Below are 24,746 nucleotides of genomic sequence, written 5' to 3'. Positions count from 1 at the left end.
TTCCTCTGCTATCCTAAAATTCCTATAAACTCTAGTAGTTTTTAAAATGTAGCCGTCTCCTGTCACAGAGTGAGGCTTCATCTCTGCACTCAGGTGGCACCACGGTTCATGCTGACCAAATCATCATGTACAATATAAAGTATAATTAAGCAGAAAAGAAGAAACAGAGCATTAAAGGGAACCACCAAACTTGATATATGAGTGGGAAGCAGGATGCGGAGTCACTTGGCGTCCCCACCAGGAGGGGGCAACATCGTGTTGAAGAGGTCAGCTGCAGTGAACGTGCGCGTCTTTATGTTCTGACCCCCCCCCCCCCCCAAAAAAAGATGACCTGTTATTTCTAGGAGAAGGTACCACCATGTCCCGCGCTGTTGTGAATTAAAAACACTTAAAAGGGAAAGGAACTAAAAGCAGCCAATCACGTTAATGTGCCAGGAAGCTGAGACCCTGGATTCTCCACCCTCATCACTACAGTGAAACGCCGGGTCCTCCTCCTCACACCCACGCTGGGCAGCACTGTGAATAGTCTGCACGGAGTTGCTGGAAAGGTTTTCGAAACCAGCAGAAGATTTTGTGTTTGCAGAAGTTTTGGTCAGGGGAGGCTGCATCTTTGGAGACGCCGTTTGAAGCCAAGTGCGCATTTTTTGCGCTTTGTTATTACCTTGAAGGACTCGGGCTACATGGATTCGTCTCTCGAGTTTTCCAGTTCTTTGGGTAGTGTTTCCTCACTGCTAACCCGCTGTCGAACATTTAAGGTGCTTGTGATTGGAGACTCCGGGGTGGGTAAAACCTGCCTCACCCACCGACTGTGCGCCGGGGAGTTTCCCTGCAGATCGGAGGCTACCATCGGCGTGGACTTCCGCGAAAGAGTGCTTGAAATCGATGGAGAGAAAATCAAGGTAACTGGTGATTATCATCCACCACTAAAAAGCTAGCATTAATGAACCCAGCTGGAGATATTTGCCCGAATAAGGGTTCTGAACGACAACTTTTACGCATAGCTAAAACTCTTATTTTGAACATCCCCAAACAATTAAGTAACTTTTGGTTTGTTGAAGTTTTGGAAATAATTTCTGTGAGTTCATTTGTTTGTTTTTCAAATTACCCTCATGATAAAAGGAAAAACGGATAAGCACGTGTGAGCCGGGCTTCGATTCCTCGTGTTTATGTGTTGTTAAAACGTTTTTATCTCCTCTGTCCTGATGTTCTCAGGATCGCTGTTAATTAAGTGTCTACACTGCAGTGTGGCTCTGCTGCATTAACACACACTTATTTGTCCCAGACTGAACAACTGAAAAATTCTCTGGATGGCAGAAAATCAGCAGAGCCGCTTGTGTTTGCAGACCTGTGTCAGCCTCTAAATCACTGCGAGCTTCCACAGCCACAAAAACACACATTAGATTTTTAGGCTGTAGTTAGGATGTGAAGAAAGTTTGTTTTGTTGAAATGAAAATCGAATCCGGTATTAACTAAAAATGTGAGTCTCAGTTGGTCTTTTGAAATGACCACATGATAGAGGAAGTGTGTCTGAGTGGTGACACAGGATTTGTAACCTTAGGTTATTTTTTCCCTTTTGCTTAGCGGTGCATTTAGTTACCAATGTCTGACACAGTTTAACAACAGCCCAGGATCTTAAACCGTAAGTTCGTGATCAAGTCAGTCGACAGAAGTTTTCTAGGTCCATCCAGTGCAGTCAAACCGTAAAATGGACATTCTTTCTAATGACCAGCGGGTGGCGACTCCTAAGATTCAATTGAACTGAAATTCAGTGATAATGAAAACCAGATAATCAGGATGAATCATTTATGTTTTAGTAATGTTTCTATAAGCGGCTCCAAAATAATCCAGAAGTGTTTCAGAGCTTTAGAGGCAGTTACTTCAGGTCCTGCCTCAAGCAGGTCTGTTCAGACTCCCAGCTCTATGGTAACAAGTAAAGACTAGATCCTGGTGGTGTGGGTAGTAAGCATATTTTAAATGTTGCCTTTGGAGTTTCAGAGCATAGATCTAATTACCTAAAATACTGAACTTCTGTACATGAGTGGCTCGTAAAGTGGTGACACATCAAGTCAAATATTTATCAAAAAGTTTCAGGAAGTAAACCCTTTCATATAGTTTATAAGAATATGCTTTAACGCCACCTGCTAATGCTGATTTGATCCAACAGTATTGTTCCTGGGATGCTTGCTTCTGTTTCAGGAGTCACTGGGATCAGGAGTGGCCAGAGTCCTCACCCCAAACTGACTCACTGACTGAGGCTAATGTGCTGACAACTGAATCAAAAAAGATTAGAAGATAAAAATATCACTGAACTCAAAATGTAATTTGGCATACATCAGGTCTAAAGTCTGATATGCACCACTGCTTAGGTTGCTGATGAAGCATCCATCTACTTTCATGTCACTGGGTCCAGGTCTTTGCAGCAGGAGTTTAAGCAGAGATGTCCAGAACTCGTTCACCTCCTTCCGCTCCTCTAGGTAGACCCTGACGTGCTTTTGAGCAATCTAAGAAGCAGAATCTCTCTATCGCATCCTGGATCTCCTCCAGTTCGACATGCCTGAAATATCTCGTGTAGCAGTTGGGAGGCATCTGGAGGCGCCCCTGTAGAAACTGAGCTCCTCACCCTGTCTCTAAGAGAAAACCAGCACTCCTCAGAGTGTCACTAACCACTCCTTATCGGTTATAGGTGTGGGCAAGAATATATTGACTGTAGCCAGATTGAGAAGGTCTGGTCCACAGGCCACGTCTAACCTTTGGGACCTGTTTGGTTTTGTCCGTTTGCAGCTCAGCCGCCATCTTGGTCCGAATCCAGACAGTTATTTGAAGCCCCTAAATGACTGAATGGGAAGACAACACATGCACACAGGTTTGCACCGTTATGGCTGCATCCCACAGGAGAACCGAACAAACAGCATGTTTTGTTTCCGGTTTAAAACTCTCGAAGAGCTGCGCATCCAATAAGTTACATTAATAAACTCACCACCATCTTTACTAAGATCACATGTAGAGGCGTGCAGTGCAATGGGATGACTGGCTAATGCATTTGCTGTTTCAGCTGTTGATTGGCTTTTAAAGGCCAAGGCCACCAACTTTGGCATTTCAGAGCTCCTCCACAGATTTCTGTTCGGGATTGTTTTTGGGTGCCATGTCTCCTGGTCTGCGTGCCCCTCTGTCAAGTTTCTTCCCTATTTTTGCATTAATGTAGTTATTTTTAATGTCTTTTCTGCAGACATGAGGACTGTATTTCTGAGGGGTCGAGGGGGGGTCTGTTTTGAAACTTTGAATAAACGTTGACAAAGCCTTGAAGAGAAATTGTTGGTTTAAAAACAAAAACAGGATCGGCTTGTTTATTCCTTTTTTTTTTTTGGTTCCCTCTCAGAAATGACTCATGTCTCTGTGCATGTCACTGAGTTTAACGAATATCAACACTTCCTCACTGTTCCTTCCGTCCTTTTCCTCGTGCTTGTGCCAGCACCAGCTTTCAAGAAGAATCAACCTCTCACTTTCTTTCCTTTCTTACTTCCCCTCCTCACCATCAGCTCCAGCTGTGGGACACAGCCGGACAGGAGCGCTTTCGTAAATCCATGGTGCAACACTACTACCGTAACGTCCACGCGGTGCTCTTCATTTATGATGTCACCTCTCCTGCCAGCTTTAGCAGCCTGACTTCCTGGGTAGAAGAATGCCGGCAGCACTCCCTTGGCCAGGACATACCCAGGTACCTGCATCACTTCTCTGTGTGCAAAAGTGTTTGTTTAACTTGGACCAGACTCTTTGTGACGTTTCATTTCCTCGTCTCCTCTCAGATTCCTGGTGGGGAATAAGAGCGACCTCCGTGACCCCAAAAAGACTGACAGCCAGGTGAGCCAGGATCGGGCAATGAGCTTTTCCAAAGCCCACGGCATGATCTTCTTTGAGACATCTGCCAAGGATCCTCCAAAGAAAGGCACAAGTGGACAACAAGGTAGCAGGCAGGCACTGTATCAGCAGGATAATGTGGAGGACATCGTCACCGCTGTTAGCCTCAAGCTGAAGAGACAGAAGAAACTCCCGACAGCGAATTCCCTGGCGTACAGCGGCTCCTTTAAACTCGCTAACAAGAAGGCCGAGAAGGAGCCGATGACCTGCTGCTGAGAGCGAGGAGGACGAGGACATGCCAATCCAGTCACTCTCACACAGAACTTTAATATTTAAACTCTTAAAAATGCAAAACGTGCCACTCAGAAATTTAGTGTATATTTGTGATCTCAGTGTTTATAAAAGCTGCAAAATAAAATACTGTGAATGTAAACATGCAAGTGAGCTTTCGATGCAGTGACGCTGTTTGTTTTCAGCGTGTGTGGTCCCAGTGGCTGAGCTCAGGGTTTTCTCATTTCCCTGTTTTGTGCCTCCTTGTCTCCTCTTTCCTTCTTGTATCTCAGTGCCTACAGTGCGTCTCGAGGAGAGAGGAGGCTTTGCAGGAGCAGCTATGAGTGAGGAAGCACAGGTGTGTAATCTCCATCTGTGACGTATGCACAAATATGCAAACCACGGCAGGATGAGGACTCTATAAAAAGGTGTTTTATTTCTGTTTTTACGATGAATAAAATAATAAAAATGCATGATATTCACACATTGTTGTGACATTGTGCCCACTCTGCAAGTCGATTTAAAGCTAGAGAGATAATTTATCAGGAACTATGATACACGTCTCACAGATCGTGAACTATAACGATCTGCTTTCCCACATCACGTTTAATTCATGTAAAATAACAGCTCAGAAACAGGGCTGCGATTTACCAACATGGAGTAAATAGTCATGAAAATTTTGAGCCATGACTGTGGATTTAGAAAGTGTCAGGCGATTACTTCTCAGACATAAATCCAACGTAATGCAATCGTCTACGAGCAGCTCAACTTTCGCAGAATTTAACAGAAAACCCTGTAACTCAGCAGCGCACTCAACTCCAAATGCTAAACTCCTACCTGGCACGAGTCACATTAAACTTACAGCTTCCTCAGCTGCTGTTATTCACTGACTCAGACTGAATGTGCACCCAGGAACTGATACCACAGATCCAACATGTCCAATATGACTGGATGCATTAAAGCAAGGCACATAGCTCTGAGAATGAGCTCTTTATCCGTATCAATCAGGGATGTAAACAGAGAACCAGCCAGTCAAAGGGTCCAGTCAAGAAAATGTGAAAATTGCAAAGCAGGAGGTCAACAGTTTTTGATTTTTACTTGTATTCTTGTTGGTCTAACAGCCTAGTGTAGTACACCAAAGTAAGCAAAAGATTAACTATTAAATCTGTTCCTTGTTCACCACAGAATTTCGTTCTTTTTCTTTTTTAAAGTGGGTCCATAAGAAATTTTCTGTAAATTAAAAAAAGAGTTCAGGTTTTATTTATATGACCAAGTCCAGGTAATGAGCTTTTGTGTATTTATTACTCAAAGTGTAAACCCAAGGAGCGGTGCAGGTGTGTTTATTTGAGGCAGTACTGTGGTTTCAGTGGCCAAACTGGGCTGTAAGTTTGACACCGCTGGTCTGGATGCTCTTTCTGTGAGTTTCCTCGTTTTGGAAATTCCAGCTGCAAAGATGTGAGCCGTCTCTGGGATGTGATGGCACCAAAATATAACTCCAGGCTTTTGGAAAAACTGACTCTTAGTGTGATATTGTGCAACGTCTTTTCTTCCTACTGTCACACCCACCAACCCTGGCACTGTGCCTCCATAATGAGTCACCGTGTCATTTGGTTCAATAACATTCAAAAGAAAGCAAACATCTCGGCTTCTGATTTCTCCAGTGCTTAAAAACTTTGAGTCAAATCATCCTGTGCCAGGGGTGTCAAACATGCAGCCCATCCAAGGGTCACAGAGTGAAATTTACTCAGTTAAAATTTACTCAAATAGTTCCAATGAGATGAGAAGAAGAAGGAGGCGTGAAAGCATTTGGACACTTTACTGGAAAAACAAAGACATTAAACGTGGCGGTTTTTGCCTTTCCTCTGAATCTGATTTGTGGTAAACATGTACAGACTCACTGAATGTGGAAAATAATACATATTTTTCTCAAGACATTTCAGGCTGTTTATAAACAGATGCTTCATTAAATGTTTTCAGAATATACTTCTTTATCACAGAAAGGTCAAATTAATTTTTATTGTTTTATCTAAATGGCTCTTTTCTGATAGATTCGATTAGTTAGAGGTTCTGGGGTAAAACTTCTTAAATGTAATCTTGTGGTGAGCTGGTCCTTTTCTCTGGAGGATAAAACATATTTAACACATATGTGATTCACTAAGTGTGTAATATGAGCTGGTGCTGTTTTGATGCATCACCATCTCATCCTGGCTGCCCGCGGACTCGGCAGCAGTCATGCTCGGGTCTTGTGCGTGATGTGGGCGTTGGAAAAGTGCATCACATGTGGTTTCACGACTTTGTCTAATTGATGATTCAGAGCTTGTCACATGATTAAGGACGTGTGCACACACGAAAGTATCACAGCTGTGCAACATTCAACAGCTCAGAAGTAGGCGTGTCTCTCTGAATGCAGGGAAGAGTGGAACCAGAGGAGAGGCTGCTTTCCTTAATCTGAGATTTTTAAGTAAAATCTTAATTGCTGTTTTTGTACGTTTACTGCACCTGTAAACTTACCAAAAGAAGCTCTATGAAGCTCCTGCAGGTGGTTCAAGAGAGGAAAGGCCTCCTGATAATTGGGGGTTTAGCTTGGAGCATGTAAACTTTGAACAGTTTTTAATGAGTTTTAAACTGGGGACTAAAAAATGACTTGGGAACTCAGTATGAAGCGAGTGTAGGGTCTGATGTTTTGCGGTTTAAAGCCCTACTACAACCTGTCTTTTCTAAGTCTTATAACACAATGTCCATTATATCAGAAAAATGCTAAGTCTGACTTTAATGAGATAATATTTTGGCACTTCTTGGTCTGACCTAACCAGCAATGTATGATGGTTGAACAGGAAATATCTCAGAGTAAAATTACTCACTTTATCTCAAATTTCCACTTCAGCTACAGGTTTAAGGCTTTGCCGCGACCCTGCACACTGTAAAGATTCAATCATTTTATTTTACTTACAAAAATAATACAAAGTAATTGCCACAAAAAGGCCAAGTACTATTAACTATAAGCTATTCCTATTTTTTTTAAATTAAAAGCCTTTTTACAAAGTTTTTAATTATTGTAAATATTTTATGATTGCAAAGTTGTGACCTGTTTTTGATTCGTGTGTATTGTGCGTCAATGTAATTGATATATGCATACTTATATTTTTACAAATGTAAAACCTTACAATGGATGGAACAGCCAAATTATGTGGACTTTTTTGCATCTACGTTCTTGTGTCATTAACTTTTGTCTTCTCTCTTCTGTGCTTAGTGTTTTGTATTTATGTCATCTGCCTTCCTTCACGTCCTAACTGCTCACAGCATTTGGCCTTGCTGAATCTGCCTCTGCTGGAGGTCGCTTCCTACTAAAAGGGACTTCTTCCGTCTGGGGGTGGGCGTCCGGGTACACACCGGCTCACTCCTTGGCGGCCGCTTGTCGGGGCCTGGGGCCTGGGGCTCGCTCGGGCCCCTTTGGAGGTGGGGTGCCCCCAGCCTCTCGGCCTAGGGCTCGGTCACTCAGGCGCAGCTGGGGGCCGGCGGAGCTCACGGGCGCGTCACTGCAACTCCCCCTGACTTCTGCTCCGCGGCTGCTGGGCGAGCCCTCATCTGGGACTCTCCTCAGCTCTTACTGGAACAGTGGCGCGGCTGCCCCTCTGTTGGTCTTCCATGGTCTCTTGTGTTCTGGGGACCTCTGGATGTTTGGAGTTTTGATCTCCTCCATACCCGCTTCACACCCTGGAGGACGGGGCTGTGGCCCCCCCACACTCCCTAGCAGATCATTACATGGAGAAACCTTTGGAATGCAAGCATGCTGATCCACACAGGTATGCACACATGGGTATTCACAGACGCGGACTAAAGCTTTCTTGGCTGCTGCCTCAAAGCACACTGTGCGCTGTCTATCTTGCGTGCTGCACAATATCGTTTATTACTTAGTAAATACTGATATCTATGACTAGCTAGTTTATTGTGATGGTGCTTTGTTTTCTCTATTATTATGTTGCTCTTTGTTGTTTGCTGTCTCCTCTGTTTGTTTTTGTTTGTTTGTTTGTTTGTTTTTTTCTCCATACAGGTGACCCAGGAGTTTTTTTATTTTATTTTTTCTCTCTCTTCCCCCCCCTTCTCACCGTCTCTTCTCCCCTTTGGTTTTCTTTCTTTCTCTCCCCCTCTCTCTCTCATTCATTCCCCCTGTCCTATTTATTAAAAAAAAAAAAAAAAAAAAAAATGACAAAGGATGAACTGAAGCTCTGCCATCACGTAATGTCGCATACTGCTGTTTCTGATGTCATTTAGAAAAAAAAATAAATAAAAAAATAAAATAAAAGGGACTTCTTCCTCCCCGCCATCGCCAAGTGCTTATGGAGGATCAACTGGACACAGATGAGTTTTTCGCTTTAATATTGTGGTTTTTGTGATTTACACCTTTGAATATAAAGCACCTGTTGTTTTTGTGAGGTGGTACTAAATGAATAAAACCCAACATATTATGGGATGTTACACAGACCTTGCATATAAGTGATTACTGTCAGTTCAGGAGAAGTCAAACTTTGATAAAGTCTCACGTCCGCGTTGTGTTTTTATGGATGTCCAGATCTGATCTACAGGCCAGTCTTTTGTCCTTGACTCTGTCACTCCGTGCACACTCTGACAGAGATCGCATTACGCAACCAGAGCTGACGTTGTCATGCAACTGAACTAGAATGTGATGCGCTTAAAACCAGCCTGCGGGATCTCTCCTTCTCACAGTCACAGCTGAGAGAGAGGGCAGAATGATTTAATGAAGGAAGAGGGGGATTATATGATATATGGAGGTCAACATCTGCCTCAGAAGGATCCAAACACCAGGAGAAAATACAAATCACAGCTCTGCTCATTCTTTGGTGCTTCAGTTCCTGCTATTTGTGTTCTGTTAGATTCTCGTCTGCAGGGGGCGTGCTGGTGGAGCTGTCTGCTTTTGAATGGGGGTGTGCTCTGTTCCCATCAGCACTGGTAAGCAGCAGCTGAGCGCTTCCCATCATTTCGCTGTAAAACCTGCCGGAGAAAAACTCGCTTAGCTGCAGCTGATACCCGAGCAATCATGTTCTGCAGACGGGCATGGCAGAGAGTCGGGCCGCTGGCACGGAGGTCTTTCAAGCCGACACCCAGATACGGTGAGTCAGGACATTTAATGGGACTTTCCAGGAATTATTACTGTGGCGTTAATTAGAGTAATTAAGTAGAGTTTATAGAATAGTTGCGCTCGTTTATTTTCTGCTGCTGCCAGTTCAGTTTATTTTATTTTTTTAATGATTTTGTGGGTTGAGAAAGGGAAAAGTAAAAGTCCAATAAAGAGACGCACTTGCGGGCTTTCCAGTCGAGCTGCAGCAGTCTGATAAAGAAGGTGTGTGCTCTGGGAACACACAGAAGTGTACCACTTGAAATATTACATATTTCAACTTTGTTACAATAAATAATAACTAATCCAATATTTGAACAAAAATAACAATTAAAGGCGATTCTTTATGATGCATCTAAGGAGTGTAGACGATGAAATCACGTCCTAAATCCAGTTTATCTGGATAACAACGTTTATAACCTATTAGTGAACAAAACATCTGTTTTTCAGAATAATTATTTTTAAAATCTGAATCCAGAGAGCGTGCAATGACGGATATTTCAGACTGGCTCTGTTTTCACGCATGCCTGCCTGCCTGGCCCGGATCATCCTTTAGTTTGGGATCAGAGCTTTGTGGAATTCAGCCCGAGGCAAAGCTGCTGCTTCTGCTGCTGCTGCTTTAATTTCCTGCTGAGAAAGCTGTGGCAAAATGCTGCAAACCAGGCTACATCTGGCCACGATAGAAGGTTTTTGTGTTTTTGAACTTACAAGCAGGCAAAAAAAAAAAAAAAAACTAAACCCCAGAAGATGTGAAAGAAAGGAGGTGAATACTGCTACTGCTTTCTAACTACACACCAGCTCGACACACTGCATCCTAAGTATGCAGCAGGTCCCTTCCTGTTTGACCATCATGTCCTCAGACATGTCTATCTTGTCTGCTGTTCCCTGACATGCGTGTCTATGTTTACAGGCTTGAACCCAGCAGCCAGGATTAAGTGATTACCTGTATAAATAACCTGTATAAGTAACCTGTCCCTGCACTGTGCTGCTGTGTCATTGGTATTAGAGCAGGAGGGAGGACAAACCTCAGCTCTGTTTTGGGTTTGTAATTCAGCGGAGCTGCAGTGAAACTTTGCACAGTGCTCTTAAATATAAAGTCAAAAACAGGGACAGCGAGTCGGCTTCGATAAAAGGTTGATGGGACGGTAAAAGCTGCAGCTTAGCACAAAGAGTGGGAAGAGGAGGGAAATGGTTCTGCCCAAAGATAAAAATAATCTAAAAGCATCTCTAAAGCTCACTGAAGCCATTTTTACAACTCACGCATGAACTCCAGACGATGCTGAAGAGTCACTTTAGGAAACAGATGTAGCATATAAATGTAAAAGGTCTGTATGATGGCCAGACATACTAGCAATGCTAGAAGAACCCTGGTTTAGTCAGACAGTTGCCTGCAGTCATGCAGGTTTAACAGGACATGACACAGACTTTGTGTTATATGCATATATCCTGTTGGGACTTTTATGTGTTTTCTCACTGTTTACTTTCACTCAAAACTACCATCAAAGGTTTAAGCTCTGAAAGCTCATTGGTTAAGTTTAGGCACTGAAGGAAAAGCATGTTTGGTTAGGTTCTGGCAGAACAGCTAAACAATTACATCAATTCAGTTTAAAGCTTTTTGAAGCCAATGAATGAGGCTGTAGATAGAGTTAAGCCTTAGTGCTTTCTGGGTTCACGGTGTCATTTCAGCTACTTTAAAGGGAACACATTATGCTTTTATTTTTTATCTCTAGTGCTCTACAAGAGTAGCTTTGCTTGATCCACGGTTCAAAACAATCCTTCCTTCCAGAGCTGTGTGCCTGATGTAAGCGATGTCCGCTTTCACTGACATCATCCAGAGCCAACAGTAGAAAATAGTTTGAAGCAGGCTGAAGCTTGAACTTTTGGTTCACAGGAATTGTTTTCACCTCATAATTTAAAACCTTAGTAAATAGTAATATGCACATCCACCGTTCTAACAGTTAATATATGACAGAAAATGTGCAAAAGCATAATGGATCTCATTTAAGATTTCAAAATGTGTCTAGGCCATTTGGCGCAGTTCTTCTGAACCTGTGAGAACAAAGTGACGTTTATAAGAGAAGCCTTTTTCTTGTATTATTATTAAACCAGTTTCAACCTTGTGAAAAGCAGTGGCTGGCGAGGTATGTGCTGGATGACAAAGAACAATCGATAAAGTTTAAATGTCAGTCAGTGGAAAAGTCAAAAGTGACAGGATGGGTTAGGATTTGCATGAACACACACAAACAAAGAGGGGTGAGATGTGCTGCACCCTGTGTTCTGTGACTGCACACTCTCACAGTGTGTGAGAGTGAGAGGTCCAGATAGGAAGAGATTAGATTGAGGCTGTGTGATTTTTATTTATGCCAACCTGCTTGCACCACCTTTAAACACCAGCTGATCTTTTTGCAGCAGCACTCGTCACCAACACCACAGCGGCAGTCCTGATTTGTGCTAAATGACTATTCCATAAGAATTTGAACCCATTGCTTTATGTTGTTTGTTTTGATGCAAATCTGAGATCATCATTCAGGAAGTCTTAGTGTTTGTGTAGTGTGTGTGTGCGTGTGTGCCGGGGGTTTAATTTAAGCAAAGATTCAGTGTTTGGCTTGGCTGCTGCTAAATCTTTCCATCTCCTCTGCTACAAATGACCGGGCTGTATTGTGTAACTGGATTAAGGGATGGAGACATGTTGACGCTGTTGATGCACTGTTCTTCGTGCCCGTCGTGCTTGTGATGGAGCGACAGTTTTCTGAACAAAATAAACTCACAAAGTATCAGAGCTGTAGTGGTTTCTATCCATGACTCTCCAGTATTAGTACTGATTCTCATTTTAAATGCACTTATGTGTGTTTATATAAATAAATGTCTTTATTACAAGCTCGCCGGATAACTGTACCCGTGTGTGTCTCTCCACAGCTCCAGTGCGACACATGGCCTTCGGTGTTCCTGGAGGCTCCACCAACATGACGTACTTTGTTTTATGTGGCGGCGGCCTCACTGCTGCAGTTGTTTATGTGAGTATCAGATCAGGTTATAGGCGATGGTTTGTAAGTCCACATTTTCACCGTGTGTGTACTGTTTTTGACTGCTGTAAGCAGGTGTTACACATGGATTTTTCAGGTGAGGAACCTGAACTTGTGCTACAGCGTGGGCAAAAGAAAATCTTTGCGATCATTTGTATTAATATTCATTATTTGTGTTGTTTTCCTTTATATGAGCCGTGATCAGCTGCCCTGTGTGCTGCTGCTCTGAGGTTTACTTCTCTTTCTTGATTTAGACAAGGTAATTCAGTAATAAGCAGGTGTTATACACTGATTTTGCACTTTCTACTCCAGATGCCCATCCTGCTGCCACCACAAAGGGATTCATGTCTAAATTGAACACTGATGACTGCTAACATCAATCTAACCCAGTTTTTTTCAAACTTTTCCTCACATTTCGTTTCAAAAGCTGAAAAAGTTCATGCCTCACAGCCTATATTTTTTTTAATCAGTAGTTAAACATAAACAAATCCATGTTAAATTTCACATAAATAGAGGTGCATGTCATCAGTGCAGTAGCATCATTAAATTAATTTATTTCCCCTTCGAAGAAAATCATTTTCACCTGGTTGTTCATGTCCGATCAGAGGTGCCCATCCCAGAGTATGAGAACCTACAAGAACCACTGCGTGCTCTGCACCTGGCTTACCTCATCACTGCAAAATGAGGTTAACCTGCACAAGACCACCTAGTACTACAGATTCACTGTAGTTAACATGAATTACAACATTACAAGTAACCTTTAAATTTAAGATGATCAAATAACACTTGTTGACCAATCCTTACCTTTGTCTGTTTCATGCTGTTTTTTTTATTCTTGGCTCTGTGTGATGTCACTGGGAGAGGATATCCCTAATATGGTCATCTCTGGCACACAAGTCACCTGCTGCTTAAACACGTGGTTTACAGGAGACAGAATAATTAAATATTACTGCTGCACACATTCTCAATGAGAATAAATGTATTAATTCACAAAGTTTAGCTAAACGTGCAGCAGTTATATTCAGTTATTTCGTTAAAGACTTGTCATGTGTTCAGGTGTGCAGAGATTTTGAACTAGTTGTTTACGTGAAGAAAGTTTTCCAAAAGGGAGGGGGGGGTGGGGTTAAGATAGAGGATGAACGGAGAGGTTCAAGGTCCAATACAAGATGACTGAGGATTATTTTGAAGTGTTAGTCATGCAAAGCTAGTGCAAGAATAGAAACACAGAGCTGGAAATGAAAGTAATTCATCCCCCTTTTTCTACTTTTCAATAAATTCGTGTTTTTCAGTGTTATACAGGAGTGTAAAAAAGGTCTGCTCTCTTTTTACATCTTCAAAGAAACAAAATCCTCTAGTGCGTTTTTTGAATACTCATTCAAAACCAGAACAACAAGCTGCTGTACTGGATATATGCAGTTACCTGGTAGTTTTACAGGCTTCTGTCCTTGCTGGTGCAAACTGGGAGCGATGCAGTCTGAAGCCAGGCTGGTCTGCAGACGTTACCACAGCTCAGACGCTGGACGGGACAAAAGAGGCTCTTTGTGCTTTTTGACAATCTCTCCCTTTTTGCTGCCATTGTTCGGTCAAATTTGTCACCCATTCACCGTCAGGCTCTTGGCAAAGCAAACAAGTGTGTCTGACTGTGTTGGTCCATGTTGGACAAAATGTCAGCTTGAGGTTGGATTTTGTTTCGTGCCGTTATCATTAGCTGTGTGCTGGAATGTAATGAGTACATGTCTGCTGTGTTTCTCTCAGGCATACAAGACGGTCAACGATGATACCGAGCGTTACGAGGAAAGACTCGCCAACATGGGCTCCACGGCGAAGGGTTAGCTACTTTCTCACACACAAACACACACACACACACACACTCAAAAACAAACACTGTTACCCACAACTCAGCTTTGTGAACATGACATTGTGCAAGCCGTACACGCTGCACACACAAGACACACCGATTTCAACTTATGTGATCGCAGCTAAAGCAAGAGATATTCTGATATGTAACTTAAAACACTAATTTCTTGTAAATTAAATGATTTTCAAACCTTCTATTTAACCAGTATGTGAAACTCAAGGATAGGCAGCACCAGCCTAGCTTGTTTTTGATAGTAGAAAAGCTGGAGATCCTACAGGAAACTCACACAGCCACAGTGAGAGAGTGCAAACTCCCCACAGAGCTTCCGTGTGTGGGTTCAAACACAGCGATGAATGAAGAGCCCCGAAACACCATCCATGACTGTAAAAGGACCGGTTTTATCAAAGAAATCCCTCACTGTGAGCCTCCTCTCTAAAACAGGTTAAAATGGTGCTACTTCAGCTTGTGCTATTAAGATTAAAATTCCCCAAGGTGTGACAGCCTGTCGGAGTCTGTAACTGTTTAATCGAAGACAGAGAAAGCAGGAAGGAAGAAGCGAATGTATTTCAGGGCTGATTCCAGCTTCACCAGCTGCACGGTAGACTGATCACTCTGAATGGCTTCATCGTGCCTGTCTGTTTTGATTTCTGTCTGCGCAATTTTTGTCTACTCAGCCCGGAGAGGCCATGGCGCTGTGCCCAGAGCCATTAACTGTGCTGTAATGATGCTAAGCAGCAGCTGTCAGTGGGTTAGTTGTGATCATGCAGCATTGAAGTGTTGTTTTCACTCCGGAATAAGAAGTCAAAGTGCTGCTGCTTACAGCGATGGAGAGGAAACCACCGCTGGTCTTTAAGGAGCTGAATGCACACATTAACCTGACGTGCTTTGCATCTATAACAAAGATGGGAAAGCTTTCCATAACATTTAGTGTGTTTAGGGGAGTTTTGACCATTCTTCCAGAAGTGCATTTCTGAGGTCAGACACCAATGATGGACGAGAAGGCCGACATCGCTGTGTTCATCCCAAAGGTGTTCTATCAGGTTGAGGTCAGGACTCTGTGCAGGCCAGTCAAGTTCTTCCACGCCAAACTCATCCATGTCTTTATGGACCTTGCCTCGTGCACTGCAGTGCAGTCATGTTGGAACAGGAAGGAGCCATCCCCAGACTGTTGCCACACAGTTAAACGTCTTACTGTGCTGAAGCATTAAGTTCTTTTCACTGGAGCTAAGGGGCCGAGCCCAGTTCCTGAAAACAAGCCGTGCACCATAAACCCCCCTACACCAAACCTTACACTTGCCACAATGCAGTCAGACAAGTCAGACAGTTGGCAACTCGCTCTGTGATTTTTCTTGGCCTACCACTTCAATGCTGAGTTTGTCATTCCCAATCACTTCCACTTTGTTATAATGCCCCCATAGTATATAGTGCTTGATTTTATACACCTGTGGCCATGGAAGTGAGTGGAACACCTGAGCTCCGTGAGTAAATACGTTTGGCAAAATAGTCCAAGTTCCTTGAAAGGAACAGTATAGACTGAAAGATTGACGTAGTTTACAGGTTTGAAAGGTGGGAGTTAAACCTGCATTCTTTCTAATGGCCAGTAGGGGGTGAATTGTGTCGCTGTAAAAACCAGTACAGTAAACAAAAATGTGAGAAAAACAAAGCTACCGCTCACGTGATGTAAAACCTCAGAAAAAGCTTTCCAGCTGGGTTTATGTCATTATAGTACGATTGGTCTGTTAGAGGAAAATAAAAAAAATAAATAAGTGTATGATGTAAGGCCAGTCTAACTTATGAGTGACAACTCAGTACTCTACGCATGTGCTCTGTTTCCCAGTTAATGATACTGGTTTCAGAAATCTAATATGGCAACAGCCAAAAATGTCTATAATATTAGCTCAGATTTGGAGACTGAGACGTTAAACTTTATCTCTAAAGTGCTGACTGAAGTCGTGCTGAGCTTTGATTCTGACCTTTTCACTCCACAATCTTCAATAAGCAGTTATAGGAGTGGTAATAATATATTTCTGTCTTTCACTGACATGTTAGGATAAGGATTATCCTTCACTTTGCTCATGTTTACAGTTTTAACAGCAGCTATGTCACCTTTTAGTCCTCAAAGACCTAAAGTCTTGACCTTTAAGCCTCCTTTCTCTGCTACTGAAACCTGCATTAATAAAAGTGCACAGTTGCTTTCATCTTTAATCTCCAGAGGTTAACACTTTATTCAGGCACAGATAAAACAAGCATCATACAGCTAACATGTACTAGAGTGAAATCTTTCACGTGTTTCTCTTTCTGGCCTCTTACGCTGCAGCTTCTTCAGCAAAGGCAGCACCAGAGGCAGCTCCACCTGCAGTTGAGCCTGCACCGGTGGAGGAGGAAGCCCCTGCTGCTGAGGTCATCGCTGAGTCGGCCCCGGCTACTGCTGCTGCAGAACCTGTAGGAGAGACAGCTGCTGAACCTGTTGTGGAAGCTGCGTCTGAAGAAGCAGAAGCCGCCGCCGCCGCCGTCTCTGAGGCGGTCGTTCCAGAGGCAGCAGCTGAGACGGCAGCTGAGTCAGCAGAGACGGAGGACGCCGCTCCACCTGTGGAGGCAGAGGTGGTTGCTGAAGTGGCTGTGGAGGCCCCAGCAGAGGAACCTGTGGCAGAAAACGCTGGTACGGCAGCAGTAGATCTCACTCCACCTGCTGAAGCCGAGGTGGCCCCTGCTGCAGAGGTGGCTGCTTAAACCTGTGATGGCTCGATAGTTCACCCAGTTGGATGTGCTCTGTCCCTCCTCCCTGCCCCAGAAAAACAGACTCATTAACCCAATTTTTTTTGATAATGAGGGGGGGGAAAAAAGTAGTTTCAGTCTTTTTAAAAAATCTGTTGGGGGTTCATCAGTCCAGTTTTCAGCTCCCCTCCTTCCCTTAGCTCTCCTAATGCTTCACATCCAAAAACATCTGGAATTAGTCTGTGTGATTAGAGCCACTGTGGAAAATTATGTCTGTATAGAAAATCTATCACAAAAAGGAAGAAATCCAAATTATAATTTGGATACTGTACAGTACACGGGGTAAATATAATGGACAGAACTAAGTTGGTAATTAATGCTTTCGAAAAATCTGATTTTCAGTGCTCTTAAAACAGGACAGCCCTGTTTCTTGTTCCTTTCCAGCAGGTTTAGATGGTATTTTATGTGTTCAGCCATGTTTTCTTTCAACCTCTAAACTCACCGTGAAGAGTTACCTGAACCAGTTAGCTCTTTGTTAGCAGACTGCAGTGCTGGTCTTGTGTTCTCAAACTATAAAACAGTTTTTGCACAGAGTGAGACGTGGTTAAAACTTCATTTCCTACTTTGTCTTCTTTTTTAAAAATCTCGTGCAGTAAGATGCTTTCTCATATTCATCATTACCACATATCCATATTATTCTTCTACAGCTACACCAGCCTGCACTCACTTTATTTGCCTGGCACACATTTCTATTTTGTTGCCAATTTGTTCCCTAAAAAATCAAAGTTCTCTTTTTGTTGCTGCTGTCTCTTTCCTCTTTTACAGAAAATGCATTCACCCTTATGTCCGTGCATTGAAAATGGTCTTTGGTACAGCTGTAATAAAGATTTTCTTTAGTCTCTCAGATGTTTTTGCTTGTCGCTCCACACCATTAATATTGTATTTGGAATAGAAACACCTACTTCCTGTAGAAAAGCTCCTTATCCTGAAGAATCCCTGTGCTGTGTTCATGCTCCTGTCTGGCTTCAGCTCGACTGCCATCAAACTAAGAAGTTTTTCCAGCCTTCATAATTGATTTCACAGTATTTCCCACTCACAGAATAATGAGCAGAAAGAAACCTCTGTTAAAAAAATGCTGAAAAATAAACATAAATGCAAAAATAAACACATGGTTGCAAGTGCACAGAGGGGATATGACTAATACTTGTTTACGCTTGATTGTTTGAAAAAGAAATTCATCTGGAGAACAATATAAGAATGTGAATAAGGAATTAGTCAGTGTCTACAATACCAGAAAAGAGTATATTGCATTAAACCTGGGATTTGTAGTCTTCTGTAGAGTGCCTGAACCTGTGGTGACTGTAAAATATCCAGTTATAGATTCCTGGTCAAGGTAAGTTGAATTAATAGAAGATGTAAGAAATTATGTTTTTCATTCATAAAAATTAGTGAGAAGGCTTTAAATTCCATTTAGCGCAAAACTAAAGTAGATTTTAAAATGTTGGCATTGAAGTAAATCTGTTGATTTTTAACAGCTAGAAGGTTTTTCATCAAAACCTGTTTCTCAGCCATTACCTCATGTCTTTTTCCCTCCATCAGAGTCCGCACCAGAGCTGCTCACAGATGTTAAGCTCTTGACCGGCTCAACAGCTGAAATTGCCGCAGCTTCTGTTGGTGAGAAGGATCCGATGGAGACTGTCCAACAAACTGAAGGTGAAGGAAAGGGACACGAGGTGCTTGAAACAGAAGCTTTGGAAGAAGCCTCAGAGGCAGTGGCCAAGGAAGCATCTGAAGAGGGAGCAGTTGTAGAAGGTGAGGAGGAGGTGAAGTCTGGAGAGGGTGAGAAAAGTGCAGAAGATGCTCAGACTCCAGCTGCTGAAGAAGTGATAACGGAGGTGACATCTGCTCTGGCTGCAGCTGTGGACGAGGAGGCAGCGGCTGGATCTCATCCTGAAGAAACAACATCTCCAATGACCACTGTGGACGAGGCAGAGGCTGAAGTTCGACCTGCTCCTGAGGAGGCCATCGCTGCTGAAGATGTTGCTCCTGCTGAGGAGGCCACAGTCACCAGTGAAGCTGCCCCACTGGATGAGATTTCACCAGCTGACCAGGCAGCTGAAGCTGCTGTCAGCACGACTCAGCTGGCAGCAGCCTCCGCTGGAGCGGACCTAAAGGTTCTTTCAGTTGTAGAAGCAGAGCCTACATCAGGAGCTCCTGTGCATGAGGAGAAACCCTGCCACTCCTGCCACTCTGCTCCCTCAGCAGGAGAGGAGGTGGCGCCACCTGCTGCTGTAGGAGAGGAGTTGATCACTGATGGTGCTGTGGATACTTCACAAGAAGCCAAGGATGCAGCCTCAGCACAAAGTAAGAATAAAAACCCTCCACTTAAACACTGTTTCGGCTGAAATTCTGCATCATCTGTAGTATGTCCCAACCCGGTCTGAGAAGCAAGGGATCAACAGTGTAGTGAAACTGTGAAGTGAGAATTATTTACCACTTCACAAAGTTAAAACAGTATTGAAAGTATTAATATCAAATTGTAGTTTTGAAACAAATAGGTTTTAGTTTTACCTCAAAATGCAAAAATCAGACAAAAACTAAAATCCTAGGTTTTAGTTTAGTTTAGTTCTGCTCGAACAAAACTGAACAAACAAAAGACAAAGAGGAACCTGGAGTGCAGGATCTGTTGCTTTTAGCCTACTTTATCTTGTCAGGCAGCCAGTCCTGGGCATGCACACAGTGAATCGGTTAATTCATGATTTAACAAGAGGGGGCAATTACTTTGTCAGGTAATGTCAGGTTGGTTTGGATACCATTTTTCCTTAATAAATGTAAAAATATAAAATCTGTATTTCATTGGGTTATCCTTGTCTGATGATCTGAAACAAAACAAATCAAACAAAAAAAAACAAAAAAAAAAAACTAAGAAATCAAAAAGAGGAAAGATACTTTTTCACAGCACTGTAAATATTGGCTGATCACACGGCACAATAATAATAATAATTGCAAAGACACAAAAACAGCAGTGATGGTATATGAAATCAATGGTGATGTCATCATTTTTATTTGTATGTTTATGTAATATGTACATAAAAATAAGGATAAGTTGGTATGTTGACTTCATAGTTGTGTGACTTGAAGTGCAGCCACAGTGACACGGGGAGGAATTCAGTAGACTTACAGCTCTGTCTGGTGATATTTCTGTAGCACTTCCCTATCAAGTTGAACAAACAAGTTTTATCTTTTAGTATAAAAAGGTCTTGAACTTAGTTTGTAGTGTGTATTAATATATTTGCACTTTACTGCTGTTTAAGGATCAGGGAAAAAGAGGAATTGTGACTATATGAAGAATAAAATATTGGGAAGTGAAACCCAAAACATCACACAAAAGAAAACAATTATCAAATTGTTAAAGTAAAACAGGAAACGGCCAAAAGGAAAGAACACTGAGACTAACACCAAACAAGATGGCATAAAAAAGGAAACACAAGAGATCAGAGGAGCTCGTGCAGAAACAAAGAGAGAGGGAAACAATGAGGGCGCTAGAAACACGAGAACCAAAGCAGAGCTCCAAGGAATGAAGATCAAAAAATCAAAACAGGAATCCAAAAATTCAACAAACACAAAAATCAAATCTCAAAGAAAAAAAGAAACTAACAACACAATCATTGGATAAATACAGGGAGTTATACTACGTTTAGATAAAGCTAAGATAAAAATAAAAAGAATCACCACAGGAAGGCAAAACCTCAGGTTCTCAGAGGTGAACAAGACCAAAGTTATGGCCATCAAAGCTGATGAACCTTCCCAGATGACCAAATACAACACATTATCAGTAAATAAATAAAGTAGTAGGTCACTCACTGGTTCCCTAACGGCCTCCTTGCCACTCATTCGTGAAAACTTTGTGAACTCCCCCAAACGCTAAATGTATCCCTGTTCGAGTTTGCCCTCGAAAACAAGCAAGCAAAGACAGCAGTAAAGCCTTTCTTGTATTAGGCTCTGACCAGATGTATTTCTGCCTGTATCCACAGAGACAAAGGAGTCTAACTGGACTGTAAAACGCTGCTCAGTCATGTAATTTTACAGTTAAGAAGGTAAAGCAGCACAGCTGTACACAGACCTAAAGAGAGCTAAATGGACAAATATGTACACATTTTAGCAGCTCACACTGTAACAGCTCCAGTGGGTCTCATAAACATTCACAGACACTTTTCTCTGCTTCAAATGTTAAAAGATAGTTCAAGCTGCACAGCTGTGAATTCAATATTTAAAATCCTATTTTTTAAACTGTAGAAAATGTGCACTGCAAAATCCTACAGTCATGTACACCGAGTGAATGCGTTTCTGTCTCCTTTAAGTTGAAGTTGTGCTTGTTTTCTTGCAGCCATGGAGGCGACGGTGGTGGTGATAGCCCAGTCGTGACGGGACAGACAGTGTGCCTTCCACAACACTCGCCTATCTGTCAACTAAGCCAGAGCGACCGGCAGAAAACAAAAAACATGAATAGAGGTAGTCGCAGGTGTAACCGACTCAAACGTCCTTTCTGAAATGTTATCAGAGTTGTCTTCTGTATTAGTGCTTGTGAGGTGATTCCTATCATGTCCTCTAGGTGCCACTGTTGCAAAACCTTTCATGATCAGCTGAGGCTTCTTTAAATCTTTCAGTAGGCAGTGGAAGTGGGTTACTGTAATACTGTGGTGTATTTTAGCACGGTGATAGACCACTTTTATAGACAATAAGTTTGCCAATGTGGACAAGAATTTTTAATGGGAGTTTAGGAAGCCAAAAAAACAAAAAAACAAAGCAACATACTAAACACAACACCATCGCATTAATCTAGCTAAGTGTAAACAGCAGTAAATACTAAATATTAAATTTTGTTGTGCAGCACGCAGGACAGACAGCGCACAATGTGCTTTGAAGTAGCAGCCAAGAAAGGTGTAATTTAAGTCTACGAACAGTGAACACGCGTGTGCACACCTGTGTGGATCAGCGCGCTTGTATTCAAATGGTTTCCCCATGTAATGGTCTGCAAGAGGATGTAGAGAGCCATAGCCCCGTCCCCCAGGGCATGAAGCAGGCATGGAGGAGATCCAGGCCCCAGACATCCAGAGGCCCCAGAGTGCGAGTGATAGGTTTGTAGCTTGAACCCATCCGCTGGAACGTTGGAGACAATATAATTACACTGCAAAGCAAGACACGAAGTAGGCAAAGTTCTTCATGTTTCTCGTGCACGGGAGAGACCGGACAGGCGCCGTTCCTTCGCTTGACCCCAGTTGCTCTCTCTCCCGTAACACTGCTCTTTTATTGAGGTTACATGAATATGCATAGGTCATTAACATATAACATCTCACATAGGTATACATGTAAACAAAGAATACTGTGTGTGTGTGTGTGTGTGTGTGTGTGTGTGTGTGTGTGTGTGTGTGTGTGTGTGTGTGTGTGTGTGTGTGTGTGTGTGACCCCATAAACGACTTCCTTAACCTGCTGGTCTGGAAAATCCAACAGTTCATCTAAACACAAAAGCACTTAGACTAGAACAGACATAGCTACGTTAATCCTACCATAAAACAATAAAACAAGGTACGACCTCTCCATGCTCCTAGGATGTAGGTGTGCATTCCAGTGTGGAATACACACCAAGCCTTTGCAGCCTGCTAAAGATCACAGTCCTATCACAACACAATTGATTATACACCTCTAAGCATATATGGTTAAATATTTCTAAGCATAAATGACAATCAACAATACAAAACCTAACAGCGAGAGCCCAAGGAGGCCCACCGGAGGGGTATCTGTGCCACCCTCATGGGAAGGGCTGAGGATCCCCGACGAGGCGCCACCCAGTAGCCACCGAGCAGAAGCTAGAGGGGGCTGCACCGGCGTGCCCGCCGGCTCTGCCGGCAGCCAGCTGTGCCAGAGTGAACTGAGCCGCAGGCCCGGAGGCCCGAGGGCCCCCCGCACCCGGGGTATGTTGGATTTAGTCCTGATCGCAGTTTGACAGCCAGTGCTGTCCTCTGTCTGGGATTCCTAATTTTTATGGACAGGATTTCTGTGTGTAGGCAAGTAGTCTCCAGTTTTGTGGCCGCTTGATCTCAAGTGCTTTGAGTGCTCAAGCAGAGTAGAAAAGTGCTATATAAGAATCAGTCTATTTGCCATCTCATATCTGTTTTTATGGATGCTGTGGTTCTGTTGGCTTCATCAGGTGACAACCTCCAGCTCGCACTGGGGTGGTTCGCAGCTGAGTTTGAAGCAATGAGAATGAAAATGATCTCCTCTGAGCCTGGGTGGAGTGCTCACTCTGGGTGAGAGATGAGTTGTTGTGCCAAGTGAAAAAGTTTAAGTATCTCGGGGTCTTGTTCACAAGTGAAACGAACAGGAGACTGACAAACAGATCAGTGTTGCATCTGCAGTGTGGACACTGTACCGGTCTGTTGTGGTGAAGAAAGAGCTGAGCATGAAAATAAAGCTGTCCATTTACCAGTTACCAACCTTACCTATGGTCACAAGCTCAAGGTAGTGAATACAATGATGTAATCTCAAATACAAGTAATGGAAATTCCTCTAACTTAGAAATAGGGTGAAGAGCTCAGTCATTTATGAGTGTCTTAGATTAGAGCCGCTACCCCTCAGCATCGAAAGGAGCCAGCTGAAGTGATTCAAGCATCTGACTACGATACTTCCTGGGTGCCCTCTGGGTGAGGGCAGACCCAGCACGCGCTGGAGAGATTATATCGCTCAGCTGGCTTGGACACATCTTGCTGTCGCCATAAATAAGGTGGAGGAGGTGCCTGGGTAGAGGGAGGTCTGGGCTTCTCTGCGTAAGCTGCTCCCCCACGATCCAAACCCAGATAAGTGGCAGAGGATGGATGGATGGATGGATGGATGGATGACAATCTTTTTCTCATAATACAAAGGCAGGTACTTACATGACTGTCTTATTATCCATACATATCAGAATTTTCTAGGTTTTAGTCTTCCTCTACAACTGCAATAAAAAAAATAAGTGGGGTTTAATTTACTCAAAGGAAAAAAGAATTTTGTTTGTCAAATGGCAGAAAAATATTGTTGTTATTTATATTTTAGCTCCTGCAACAAAAGTTTGCTTTAAGTGGTTTAAATGTTAAGTATGTGAACATCAGTGCTTCCAGTTATGTAAGATTGACACAAAAGCTTTATTTTACATACAGAAATAAACGTGTTATTGATGCACTTTTCCTTCTTTTCTGATACCACTAGCACCTAAAATAGTTTAGAAAAAAGTGTTGAAAGGTCAAACACAGACACATATACACACATACGGAGGTGAAAAATACCTGAAGCAAGAAAATATCCGGTAAACACATTTCCACATCCATACCAACACCTGTCTATACTTACACAAATCTCCATTTATGTGCAGACTGGGTAAGAGAATAAGAGAAAATGATTGTAGATATATAGATTGAAACTTTGTTTAATATATCTGCATATTAAACAGTAACTTTAATTAGCTTGTAATTAGCAAATTGCTCTGCAAATGACTTCTCTGTTGTCTGATAATGTACTCAAATTTTAAATAAAGTGAATTAATAACTAATGAGATTACATGTTTTTGAGCATTTGTCTGTTCTTTTTTATCTTTTTGGAATAACTTGGTCAAAAGCAAACAGAAGAAGGATAAATATGTGCCCCCTTAGCTAAAGTTTGTGGTGCAGAACAGGTCGATCTGTTGTCAGATAATTGCATTTCTCTAATAAAAACACTTAAAAGAATAATTTAGAGACTAGACAATTTACTGACAAGCAGTTTCATGGCCAGGTGAGACCTGTTACCTCATTATTTCATGAAAAATAAGCAGATACAAGATCTGGAGTTGATTCCATGTTGTGTTGTTGAACTTAGTAGC

At 42.5% G+C, this 24,746-nt stretch overlaps 2 protein-coding genes across 3 annotated transcripts; both read left to right on the top strand.

Moving 5' to 3' along the window:
* Positions 1–253: 253 nt before the first annotated feature.
* On the top strand, positions 254–5,984 carry LOC309708858 (ras-related protein Rab-33B-like). Its single transcript, XM_082537177.1, has 3 exons — positions 254–899; positions 3,537–3,715; positions 3,804–5,984. The coding sequence occupies exons 1-3, from the start codon at positions 681–683 to the stop codon at positions 4,129–4,131; spliced, it is 726 nt and encodes a 241-aa protein (XP_082393303.1). The 5' UTR covers positions 254–680; the 3' UTR covers positions 4,132–5,984.
* A 2,483-nt stretch (positions 5,985–8,467) lies between these two features.
* On the top strand, positions 8,468–24,440 carry mgarpb (mitochondria localized glutamic acid rich protein b). 2 transcript variants are annotated; one of them, XM_082537174.1, is made up of 7 exons: positions 8,468–9,254; positions 12,176–12,273; positions 14,038–14,110; positions 16,458–16,799; positions 18,455–19,219; positions 20,890–20,952; positions 21,243–24,440. In XM_082537174.1, exons 1-6 carry the CDS (start codon positions 9,182–9,184, stop codon positions 20,934–20,936), a joined length of 1,398 nt encoding a protein of 465 aa, XP_082393300.1. In that variant the 5' UTR covers positions 8,468–9,181; the 3' UTR covers positions 20,937–20,952; positions 21,243–24,440. The 2 variants fall into 2 exon arrangements, with proteins under 2 accessions (XP_082393300.1, XP_082393301.1); XM_082537175.1 differs by lacking the exon at positions 20,890–20,952 and having other exon boundaries at positions 8,469–9,254.
* Positions 24,441–24,746: the final 306 nt, after the last annotated feature.

Source organism: Aulonocara stuartgranti, assembly GCF_965226115.1.
Source record: "Aulonocara stuartgranti genome assembly, chromosome: 6".
NCBI classification, from domain to species: domain Eukaryota; kingdom Metazoa; phylum Chordata; class Actinopteri; order Cichliformes; family Cichlidae; genus Aulonocara; species Aulonocara stuartgranti.
The sequence above is the reverse complement of the archived record's forward strand: the minus strand, read 5'-3'. Positions and strand labels throughout refer to the sequence as shown.